Source organism: Plecotus auritus (genome assembly GCF_963455305.1).
Source record: "Plecotus auritus genome assembly, chromosome: 4".
NCBI lineage: Eukaryota > Metazoa > Chordata > Mammalia > Chiroptera > Vespertilionidae > Plecotus > Plecotus auritus.
In genome coordinates this window covers 139010777-139023427 of record NC_137775.1, presented here as the reverse complement: position 1 = coordinate 139023427, position 12651 = coordinate 139010777, and the positions used below count along the sequence as shown (strand labels likewise).

The following is a 12651-nucleotide window of genomic DNA, read 5'->3' as shown; positions in this document are numbered from 1 at the left end:
TTCTAACTTTAAAATAGGGCACTCGATAATTCCATAGTGCTTTTTGTTACACTTAGAGCCAATATCAATTGCTTTATTCAAATTGTTTGTGTACTGAGGCTAAGGGGCTCAGAGCAAGGTTTGTGGTTTTCTGGGGCTGGAAATATCTTGATTCCATGGAGATAAAAAGACTAATGGCCAGAGATAAAATGTTTTTCCCAAATGAGCTAATGAATGAGGCTTTTTGAGAACTGAGAGGAAAATAGGAGGGTGGAGGGAAAAGCTTCCCTTTCGCTTCCTAATTTCATGGGCAAAGAAAGATATGAAGTGATAATCATATATGAGAAAATTCAGATAAAAAATAAATCCAGAGAAAGCAGCTAATATACTATCACATATATGATACACTTGAATGATGCATGATAAAACAAGAATAGAGAAGAAGATAATTCAGAAGACACCATAATTACTGTGTTAAAGAAATCACTCATTATACTGTGCTGACCACTTAAGTCCTGAACTTGTGTTTAAAAAAAAATAAATTCCTCTTCCATATCATTCTGATCACTTGGGTCCAGAAGAAGTGATTTATAGTCCCTGGAGCAGGTGTTCTTTGGAATTCTGTTGAGGTTCCTACGAGTCCTTATCAGACTTTGTCGTGTTATGGGTTCTAAGTGTGGTCTACAATGTTCTGTCAAGCTATTAGCCTTTCCTGATGCTTTTTTCCTTTCACAGGATTTCCTTACTCCTAGGATATTTTATGTAATGATCATCCTAATGGGTGATGACATACATCAAGCTCTGTCACCAGGACTCTGGGAAAGACAACTTCCTTAGTTTATTTATTCTAGACACAAGCTCTTTCTAACCAAATGGTGCAGAATGAAATGAAAGTAAGATTCTGATATTTCTGTCTTTCATATTGAAAATTCGTATAATTAACCTTTGCTTTTCACAGAAATAGATTTATTGGGCTCAGATGCAGATGCTTTTTTAGATCAAACGTCATCATCTCTAGTCGTTACATTCCAGAGCAGGGAGTTGACTCTATAGGAGCCTGCTTATCCCCAGGTGAGTATTCTGTCTTGATAGAGGTCCCCTTTGTAGCAGTATATTATGGAATTGTTAGCATATACTTATAGCAATAAGGTCAATGGAAATTAGAGAGGAATCTAAAAGGAGATTAGAGAGAACAAATCCTCAAGAGAAGAGAAACCAGACCTCAGATCGTGCTGTGAATTTGCTGTAGGAGTCTGTGGCTCTCTGCCCCTGTGCTTCCCCACTTTGTGACTTGTCTCAGAATCTGTGCTCTCTGTCACTTTCTACTTATGCTCCATGTTCTGGACAGTACACCATGTTAAGGATAGAATCTGATGAATATATATTCTTGATAGCAGAAATCTAAGACATGAGATTTTTGAATATTCACACCACTGTTCCCCCAGATCTCACAGAGAACAAATCTTCCACCTCAGGCCTCTCCCTGGCATCCCTCACTCTGCTCTCTGTTTCCACTTCACTCTCCTCAGGGCACCCTTGATTTCTGCGTTCCTTAGGCTGTAGATCAGCGGGTTCAGCATAGGGTTGAAAAGGCTATAAAACAGGGAAAGGATCTTCTGCTGCTCTTCAGGGTGGTAGGATTTGGGGGCCATGTATATGACGATGGCACTGCCAAAGAAGAGACCAACCACGCAGAGGTGGGAGGAGCAGGTGGAGAAGGCCTTTCTGCGACCCTCCCCAGACTGGATCCTCAGGATAGCAAAGAGGATGCGTGTGTAGGACACCAGCACCAAGCTGAGGGGCCCCACTAAGATAAATACAGAAGCAGCAAAGATGACAACCTGGTTGAGCCTAGTGTCAGCACAGGCCAGCCTGAGGACAGACAGGATCTCACAGAAGAAGTGGTTGATTTCATGAGGCCCACAGAAGGGCAGCCTCAGGATGAGAACCACATGGACCAGAGCCAGGAGGGAACCACATGCCCAGGAAGTGGCAACCAGGACTGTGCACACTCTCCAGCTCATGATGACAGGATAATGGAGGGGGTGGCAGATTGCCACGTACCGATCATAGGACATCATTACCAAGAGGAGACACTCAGTGTGAGCAAAAGCCATGTATAAAAAGGTCTGTATTATGCATGGGACAAAGGAGATAGTTTTTTCTTTGTTCAGAAGGTTTTCCAGCATCTTTGGGACATTGTTTGAAGCATATGAAATATCAACAATGGCCAGGTGTGAGAGAAAGAAGTACATGGGGGTGTGCAGTCGGGAGTCCAGCCAGATGAGCACCAGGATGACTGTGTTGCCCAGCAGGGTGAAGGCATAGAACAGAGAGAAGAGCACAAAGAGGAGCAGCTGCATGTTTGGGCTGAGCAGGAATCCCAGGAGAATGAATTCTGTGACCCATGTCTGATTTTCCATCATGCCCTGGCAACAGTGCATGTGTGGGTCACTGCAGTATGCTGGTGGCTGAGGAGCAAATGCAGATCTGGATTAGTTATTAAACAGAAAGAGGACATTTATGGTGCCCACTGTGTGCTGACTCAGCTAGCAATCCCTTTCAGAGTCATTACATCAGATCCTTTTATCCACACGGAAGTAGAAATACAATCTGTTCAGGTAACTAGTCTAAGTGGGCACAAGGTATCATGTACTGTTTCCATTTCTAAAGAATTTTATTAACTTTGATTGCAAGATCCACATTTTTACCATCCTGATGGCAGCCACAGAATAAATCATTTTCCAGAATGACTTACTATTTTATTTTTTAGAAAGGCCCATAGCCATATTCTCATGTAGTTTTACTTTCTAATTTACTTAGATTTTTAATTCTGTTCCCATTTTTTCCTCCTCATTTGATTTGCTCTTATTATATAATGTGTGCCGAGTATATTGCCCATTGCAGGTGCTCAATAAATGATCAGGAGTAAATATATGAATTAATGAATTAGGGAATGAGATTTACAAACACAATTTTAAAGAGGTGCATTTTCCTCTGTATTCACTATGTTTCCTCTGTATTCACTATGTTAGGGCTTTAGTAAATGTTGGCAGTAAGTTTTTTACTTCCTGATGCTATGCAAGAAAATCTAGCTGTCTCCCTTCTGGGCACAAGCAGAGCAACATCACTAATCTGGCCAGTGTCCATAGAGTTAATTCATGGTACAGGGTCAGGGCGAGTGGTCATCTATGTAAAGAGTTAACAATATAACATTACCCCCTCCTACCCCACCCCAGACTCTTATAGGGCTTCTCCCCTGCTTCTGAGTAGATACTGTTTCTGGGCCCCACTGCATTTGAATAGCGCCCAATACATTTGTTGGATGTATGGATGGATGATAGATGAAAGACAATAAATTCCACCAACCATATGGCCATAGGGAGAACCAAAAGGGAAAACCTAAGATATTGCATAGAAGTGTACACCTACTACATGACAATTCATGACATTCAAGAGCATTCGTTCTCAATGGGCAACTTATAACGCCAGATCTGCAAATTCCAACCCTGTCTTAAGCCCATAAGTTGACCCTGTACCTTCCATTTAGTTTGCTGATTTCTAGACCCCTTCCTTCCTCCAGACCCCAGCTTCTGTAAATTACCACACTTTGCAAAAGGCCTTTTACTCACTGTGGCACCAGCCTTAGTCTTATCTCAGAGATATTAGATTTAGAGGAAACTGCATAGAAGTGAGGAGAGATTTTGCAGGTCAGAGCTGAGGATCTTCCTCCCTCCAATAGTCGTGGAAAGAGGATCTTGGCAGGTGCAGGAGTTGTCCCAGTTCTCTTTTTTTTATATATAGCAAAGGTGGAGATTTATTGAAGAACAAGTACAGACGCCCACGTGGGGAGAAGGAAAGAGTCCCACAGAATGGACTCCCATGTGGGGAGGGGGAAAGAGTCCCACTGACTTTCTCTGTCCCTGTTCTCTTGACGCAGGTGAATGCAGGGATAGGCTGGCTCACCGTGAGCACAGCTGTGAAGGTTTTACAGTGAGGTCATCGCCACCCAGCCCCTCCTAGATTGTTCCTGAGGATCCCTGAGAGAGATGAAACAAGGTCACAAAAGATACAGACACCATCTCTACCAGGAAAACCAGAAGTTGTTTGTCTTTCTCTCTCTCTGGGCCCTGGGGATGGATGTTCAGAAGAAAAGGAGCTGGTATTATTGACTTAATACCCAGCTGGATCCATATACATGAAACTTGTATCATAATAAGGATAAATAAACATACTCCTGGGACCACATTGCAAATTACACCCCCTAAGTATTTGGACAGTGATGGGTCCTGGATCTCAGTCTTGTCCCAAATGAAATTAGTGGAGCTTGGAGGAGGCAAAGCATCATCCTTATGAGATAATGACTTCAAAAACTGGCATTAATTTATTTCTCATTTCTTCTTAGATAATTTTAAGTTTGGTATTAGTAGGTAAGAAAATCATTTTTATCAAACTTCTTACACTTGGTGAGAAAGATGCTGAGACATTTCCACAGAGTATCTGAGATTTTTATTTGGGGGTATTAGAAGTAAGGGAAAACAGAAACCAGAGTAAAGCTAGCCTTGAAAAGATGTCTTGGGGTTTAGAGGGCAGGAATGTCAAATTCATATCTAGACTATGATATAATCATGATGTTCAGTGAACACTTTGATACAATCATGCCTTGGAATGAGGTATTGTCTTTATATAACAGAAAATAAAATATAGAGAATTTCTTGAAAATTTTTCTGATTGTTTCTCTTATGGGTCAAGCCTACAGGTGCAAATGTGTATATTTATGTGTGTTTTCTCATTGGGCAAAGTTTTGGAAAGAATTGTCCAAAACCCACTTATCAGAACATGTTTGGTACTTTACTTTAGAGAGATGTAGGTTTTTATGTGTGTGCAGTGTGGTTCTGTGTTAACAAGGAAGGAAAGAAAATTTGGCTCTGGTTTTTGGTTCACAGCCTAGTTGATGATTGAAAACATACATATTTCCATTGGCAAAATAAAGAAGCTCAAGGAACAATTTCCCTGAAACCTCTAGAGAAGTGATAAGAAAAATTTAAAAGCCATGTGATAGTGGTTTAAAAATTAATGGAAGCACTTAACTAGATAAAATTAATTTACTGACTACCTAAAACTGGAGAACTAAATAAAATATTACCAAGATGAGTTTCAATTTCTATATAGTATCTCTCCATATATGAATACTTTATCTCCATAATTACTCATATACAGATATTAAATTTAATTGAGTCATTCATTTCTTAATCTACTCATTCAATTTACATTTATTGAGTATTTGCTATATGTGGGCATTGTCCTAGATACTGGAGAAGCAAATATTAATGAGATACTGCTTTGAACGTGAAGGACATTACAGTTTCCCTATAGAGCTAGTAATGTAAATAAACAATTTAGGGGCTGTTTTAGAAGTGTGCATAGTACACCATGGGACAAAGGGAAGGTGTACTAGATTATTCTGAAAGGGGTGGGACACCATTCAAGAAGACATACTATGGATAGGACATGCCAGATGTATCCTAGGGTATGAGGAGGGCACAGCAAAAGAACGATATTGGGAAGGGGGTTCACAGACAAGCTTTGGTGCCATGTCATAGGTATTGAACTTCATTTTAAATAAAGAGTAGGGAAAAACCCCAAACAAACAAACAAATAGTAAAATGATATGACTAAATATGTGATTGCAAAGATTACTTTTCGTTCAGTGCAGAGGACTGTTTAAAAGAATAAGGTTGGAGACTGTGAGGCCAAGATATCTGAAGAGTTGAGCTGTGTAAGTGGGAGATAATGTTTACCTGAGTAAAGGTGGTAGCCATGGGAACAAGTAAGAGGGAATGTACATAAAACATGTAAAGGAAACTCGGTTTTTGTGACTTTCTACTGTGGGGTGAGGAAAAGAGCAGAGCTCAGATGTTTCTCAGGTTTCTGACATATGTGTCTGCATAAAGAGTGGTTGCATTCCTAAATACAGACAATCCTTGGGGAAGAGTATATATGGCAAGATTTAAAAAGAGTATAGTTTTTAATATGATGGATTTGATATGACTATGGGATATACAGTTGGGTGTGTCCAATAAGGAATTGACTAAATTGTTTTAGAGTTTATTAGAGATACACAGGCTAAAGGTAAGGATTTGGGAATCATGTGTATTAGGTGATAGTTACAGTCATGGTTAATTTAAAAAAAAAAGATCATTTAAGGAGAGCAGTTTCAGTGAGAAGAAAAGAAGACATGAATAGTATCTTAAGAATGACCACTATTCAATAGATGGATAGAGGAAGATGAATCTCCAAAAGAGAGCAAGAAGAAAGATAGGCAGCAAACCAGAAAGTATAAACAAAGGAAATCAATGAGCTATACTTGCTCTATGTTATGCCAGGACACAAACTAAGATATTATCTTTGGTCCTATGAGTAATTCTAAGTCTACTTTTTAGATACAAGAAAATTCTGCATAGATTTACACTGAAATTAATATTTACAGAAAAAGTAAAATAAAGCCAAAGTTACTGAGAGAAAGCCATTATTACCCTTAAAGAAAAAGATAGCACTTTTAACTTCATTTCTCATTTGCATTGACTTGTACAAGGGTGAACATTATGCAACATGCATGGAACATTTTAATTTACAAAGATCCTGTTATTAAAAGGTTAACCAGAAATACCATACAAATTTGCAGCAACATCACTGTGAAAATGAAAAGCATGAAACAAGGAGTCAACCGATAGAATATGATGCCAAGGATGGGGAGGCAAATGACCAAAGATTTCCAATGTGAGATTTTTCAATAGTGCACCCTGCCAGGAATCTATCACATTCAAAAGGAGCTACTGTCAGTACCCTGGAAATACATCTATACTCCATCAACTTATCACATTGTTCTAAATTCCTCAACACTCTCAGAAAGAGCTGATGATTGGGAAAGAAATGGATTTCACACCTTCTCATTTTTTCTCCAATTAGGGGACAAAAGTCCACATGATCTCTCATATCTCCAGGGCCACAGTACAGACTCAAGGGGAGGGACAAGGAGCAATGGCATTTTTAAACACAGAAAAATCAATATTAGATATGCAGAGTATTAATAAATATGATTCTGAAGGACAAATTGTGTGCCTGTTTGTTGGGTTTTTGTTGTTGTTGTTAAAAAAAACATCAAATTCTCCTTTTATCTCTCAACTGCTAAGCATTTGGTAGAGTCCTTAAGCAGCAGAGATGTGGTCCAAGGACTACCAGCATGAAAATAGAATTTCACTCTTTATAAGGCAACAAAAAGGGCTTTGTAAATTCTAAAGTTCAAAGTAAGTGTAAGGTACTATTTAAAAAAAAAAAAAGCTTTCATGCATGCAAGAAACCTTAGAGATTATTGCAAGCAAAGGTGTCATTTGGAGATGAGACTACTGAAGCTAGAAAAGGTATGACTTATTCAAGAATAAAGGCAGTTTAACACAAGAACCCAGTTATTTCAAATGTAGTGTATTTAAAATGGATGCCTTATTTTCCTGTCTTACCTTTCACAGGTTGAATTGCTATCCCTCCAAGTTACTCAAGTGAGAAACTGAGTCATTCTTCTTCCTTTCCAAAATTACTTAAATTCTGTTCACTTCTCTCCATCTTCAATGCCACTGCCATGGACCGCACTCTATGAGGAATGCTTGCATTAGAAGACAGGGAGAGAGGTTTGAGCCTCAATGTTAAAAAAGACCTTAAACACATACGTTTAGTATTAATTCCAAATTTAATAATATAAACAGATATAGATTCACAACATCAATTAAAACTTTTTTCAACTTTGTGCTTTTTATTGGCAGGCAACAACTTTATACTCCTTGGTATCACTAAACTGTGTATAGTTAGAGACGCAGCATTCTAGAAAAGCAGGCAGCAGAATTAAACAGAGCAGACTTAAGGGAAGGTCAGTCTTCATTATGTTGCCCATTTTTCATTATGTGTACACAGAAGCACAAATGCAATTTGAAGTCTTTTTTTTTTTTTTTTGTTAAATATATTTTGATTGATTTCAGAGAAAAAGGGAGAGGGAGAGAGAGAAACATCAATGATGAGAATCATTGATTGGCTGCCTCCTACGCGCCCCCAACTGGGGATTGAGCCCACAACCCAGGTATGTGACCTGACCAGGAATCCAACTGATGACCTCCTGGTTCTTAAGTCAGCGCTCGACCACTGAGCCACGCCAGTAGGGGCAATTTGAAATCTTTTAATGGAAATGAAGTTACAATCACGCATCTATGTGACCAACACCTTAACTCCAAATATTTGACTGTAATGTGTATGTAAGCAGTTTCTCATTGCACAATTATTAAAATGTATTTTTCCTGTTAGAAATCAGCAACTTATTTTTTTGTGTTTATTTTTCTTTGGAAGAACTATGCTCCACACCGAACTGTTCCATTTTATGGAGGAAGATCAACTGAAGAGCGAGGAGTCACAAAGAACTGATTGCTTTCATCAGGGCTAAAATCTCCAAAAATATACTGTGGGCCCGAGGGTCACGGCAACCGGTTTCAGTGTGACTGGGTTCCTCCCTCCACCCTTCAACCCCCTGCCCCTGCCGGACTCCTTACACAGCTTCACTCACTGCCATCTCTTCTCACCCGCACACACACACCTAAACATTATTGTATAACCTTAAATCTGTGTCCCACTGCTGGACCACACTGCCTATACTATACTATAAATAGTATCTTACCAACTCATAATTATCTGATCTCTAACAAAGATAGTGTTATTATTGTTCCCTTAACAACATTAATTAGTTATATTAAAACACTTGATCTGTATCTTAAGTTATGTGAGGCTTTATTTTAGTCAAGGGGACAAAATCCCCTATACTATGTACACTGAGTGGCCAGATTGTTATGATCTCGGAACGCATAATAATCTGGCCACTCAGTGTATACTGTATAGTCTCTTAACTTGGCTTCAGACTTCCATTCCTGCTGCCACACAAGCCATTCTCCACATAGTAACAATTATCCCCTTCAAATGCAAAGCATATTATATACTAGAGGCCCGGTGCACGAAATTCATGCACGGGGGTGTGTGACCCTCAGCCCAGCCTGCACCCTCTCCAATCTGGGACCCCACCAGGGATGTCCGACTGCCCTCGGGCCTAAACGGGCAGTCAGACATCCCTCTCACAATCCAGGACTGCTGGCTTCCAATTGCTCGCCTGCCTGCCTTCCTGATTGTCCCTAACCACTTCTGCCTGCCAGCCTGATCACCCCCTAACCACTCCCCTGCCAGCCTGATTGGTGCTTAATTGCTCTCCTGCCAGCCTAACTGCCCTCCCCTGCAGGCCTGGTCACCCCTAACTGCCCTCCCCTGCAGGCCTGGTCCCCCCCCAACTGCTCTCCCCTGCAGGCCTGGGTCCCCCCCAACTGCCCTTCCCTGCAGGCCTGGTCCCCCCCAACTGCCCTTCCCTGCAGGCCTGGTCACCCCCAACTTCCCTCCTCTGCTGGCCTGGTCACCCCTAACTGCCCTCCCTTGCAGGCCTGGTCCCTCCCAACTGCCCTCCCCTGCTGGTCTGATCACTCACAACTGCCCTCCCTTGCAGGCCATCTTGTGGCGGCCATCTTGTGTCCACATGGGGGCAGCCATCTTTGACCACATGGGGGCAGCCATCTTATATGTTGGAGTGACAGTCAATTTGCATATTACTCTTTTATTAGATAGGATGTCTCCTGGTTAAAAATCTCCAACCACTCTAACCAGTTTGGCTCAGTAGATAGAGCATCGGCCTGCAGACTGAATGGTCCTGGGTCTGATTCCAGTCAAGGGAGTAGCAGCCATGAATCTCAAGTCTTTTTTTCAAGATTTATAGCACAGTTAGCTAAAGAATAGATCTTTTCCAAAAGTTTAATACTGAACTTCTTGTAATTATATTGATGTTCCTCACTGAATGTGGCTGGGCTTGAGCTAACATCCATATGAGGAAGGCTCACCCTATTATCTATTAGTTAGTGTGGAGTAGCAGCCATGAATCTCAAGTCTTTTCTTCAAGATGTTTTTTACAGTTGTTTCATGTCTTCATATCCTGTACACATTGTAGTAGTGAAAGTAGCGATGTAAATATACTTTTCCTCATTTCAATGACAACTTGCATAATATATAAAGATTTTGAAATACTTGTATATTAATCAAAGACTAGTGATTTATCATTGATCAAGAGAATAAGAAGGGTTTCATGTTTTTATAACTAGAACTAGAGACCCGGTGCATGAAATTCATGCACTGAAGGGGGTGTCCCTCAGCCCAGCCTGCACCCTCTCTAATCTGGGACCCCTTGGGGGATGTCTGACTGCTGGTTTAGGCCCGATCCCACAGGACTCCTGGCTTCTAACCACTTGCCTGCCTGCCTGCTTGCCTGCTGGCTCCTAACCACTCGCCTGCCTGCCTGCCTGATTGCAATCCAGGACTGCTGGCCCCTAACCGCTCCCCTGCCAGCCAGATCACCCCCAACTGCCCTCACCTGCCGGCCTGATTGCCCCCAACTGCCCTCCCCTGCAGGCCTAGTCCCCCCCAACTGCCCTCCCCTGCAGGCCTGGTCACTCCCAACTGCCTTCCCCTGCTGGCCATCTTATGACAATGTGGGGGCGGCCATCTTGTGATGACATGGAAGCAGCCATCTTGTGATGACGCAAGGGCGTGAGGGTCAATTTGCATATTACCTCTTTATTATATAGGATGGGGACAAGTCAAAAGGAAATTTAGGAATGCCAAGAACTTTAAGCTCAAAGCAAGTTTTTTCTTAAGTTTCTAGTTGTGATTTAGGTAAAATTCACAATTAATTATTACTGATGTGGAATTGTCCCACATACAGAATCTTCAATATTCCCCAAACCTCAAGATCATGAGCCATCTCATCTCCATTATCAGGAGAGGTCAGAGGTTGAGATGTGGTGTACCCTGCTCAACTCTCATCTGATCAACACCTAGAGATGAGTGGGAATTAACCATTATGGTAAATTCCTTACCAGTTAGCACCCCTTAAACTGTTTCAAAATAAATAAAAGTTGTCTAGTTTAAATTTGTGTACTCCATTTAGTGGTATTTTCTATCTGGACCTATGTTTTGTTGCTAAGTGTATCTAAGAACCTCAAACTGTGTTCACATTTATCTCTAGAAACATAAACCTTTGCTTCTAAGAGCTCAGCTGGTAATGATAATTGACACATTGGTTCAGTTCTTGGTGTATGTCAGGAACTGTTCCAGAAACTTTGCATATATGCTCTCTCTCATGTAGCAATTGTTCAAAATACACTGAAAACTGAATGAGTTCATGTGAATGAGAAAATTAGGACTGCAAGGAGGTAAGTAATCTTGAGCCCGCTCAGTCTGACTACAACTCCACGCTCTTAGCCACTGCCCTCTTCCTTGTCTGGTAGGTTGCACTTAGTAAGCCCAGGAGGCACATGAATATACATGCCGCATGGCAAGATGGTCATGCTGCCTGTTTGAGTTTCATTTGCCTTAGTGTTTGTTACACAGAACAACTTTTTAAATGCTTCATTCCTCCTTTGATTTTAAATTAATGTATATGCTTAAAATAGAGAAAAATAAAATTCACCAAGACCACCATTCAGAAGTAAATTTTGTTAACATTTGCTATTCTTTTTTTCAGATTTCATATATTTTTAAAACATAGTCAAGCTCATATATCTTCCTCTGCTGTCACACTCACCAATAATAATCTACGCAATCTATCAATAAACTTAATTTTTATAGTTATATAGTATCCCATTGTGTGAGCATATTATAATTTATTTAACCATTTTTTAGATATTGAGATGTGTCTCCATATACTAAAATATTATACTACTAGTATTTTGAAATACTAGACTAACATTACACATTCTAGAGAATATATATACTTTTTCTGTAAGTTCAAAATTATTTCAACATAAAATATTTACAACAATCAAATAAAACTTTGACAAAGAGAAGAATTTCACCCTTAAAACAAAATCACTCTTGGTAATTATTTTAACTTATATTGAAAATTTTAGAGTTCAGCGTCAATTATGCATGGACTTTGGAACTTACATAGACACATACATATATATTCATTCTATACTTATGTACACATATTTTTAATTTTTTTTATTGATTTCAGAGAAGAAGGAAGAGGGAGAGATAGATAGAAACATCAATGATGAGAGAGAAGCATTGATTGGCTGCCTCCTGCATGCCCCTCACTGAGGATGGAGCCTGCAACTTGGGAATGTGCCCTGACTGGGAATTGAACCATGACCTCCTGGTTCATAGGTTGACACTCAACCAGATCAGCTGGGCTGTGTGTGTGTGTGTGTGTGTGTGTGTGTGTGTGTGTGTGTGTATACACTAGAGGCCCAGTGCACGAAATTCATGCACTGGGGCAGTGTCCCTCAGCCCAGCCTGCACCTTATCCAATCTGGGACCCCTCAAGGGATGTCCGACTGCTTGTTTAGGTCCAATCCCACTGGGACAGGGATCGGGCCTAAATGGGCAGTCGGACATCCCTCTCACAATCCAGGACTGCTGGCTCCCAACTGCTCGCCTGCCTGCCTGCCTGATTGCCCCTAACCACTCTCCTGCCAGCCTGATCGACGCCTAACTGCACCCCTTCTGGCCCGATTGCCCCTAACTGCCCTCCCCTGCTGGCCC

At 40.8% G+C, this 12651-nt stretch overlaps 1 protein-coding gene across 1 annotated transcript; it reads right to left on the bottom strand.

Moving 5' to 3' along the window:
• Window positions 1–1472: 1472 nt before the first annotated feature.
• LOC308246842 (olfactory receptor 2A5) lies at window positions 1473–2405 on the bottom strand (the record flags this gene model as incomplete). Its single annotated transcript, XM_080665176.1, has 1 exon — window positions 1473–2405. One exon carries the CDS (start codon window positions 2403–2405, stop codon window positions 1473–1475), a length of 933 nt encoding a protein of 310 aa, XP_080521302.1.
• Between the last annotated feature and the right edge of the window lie 10246 nt (window positions 2406–12651).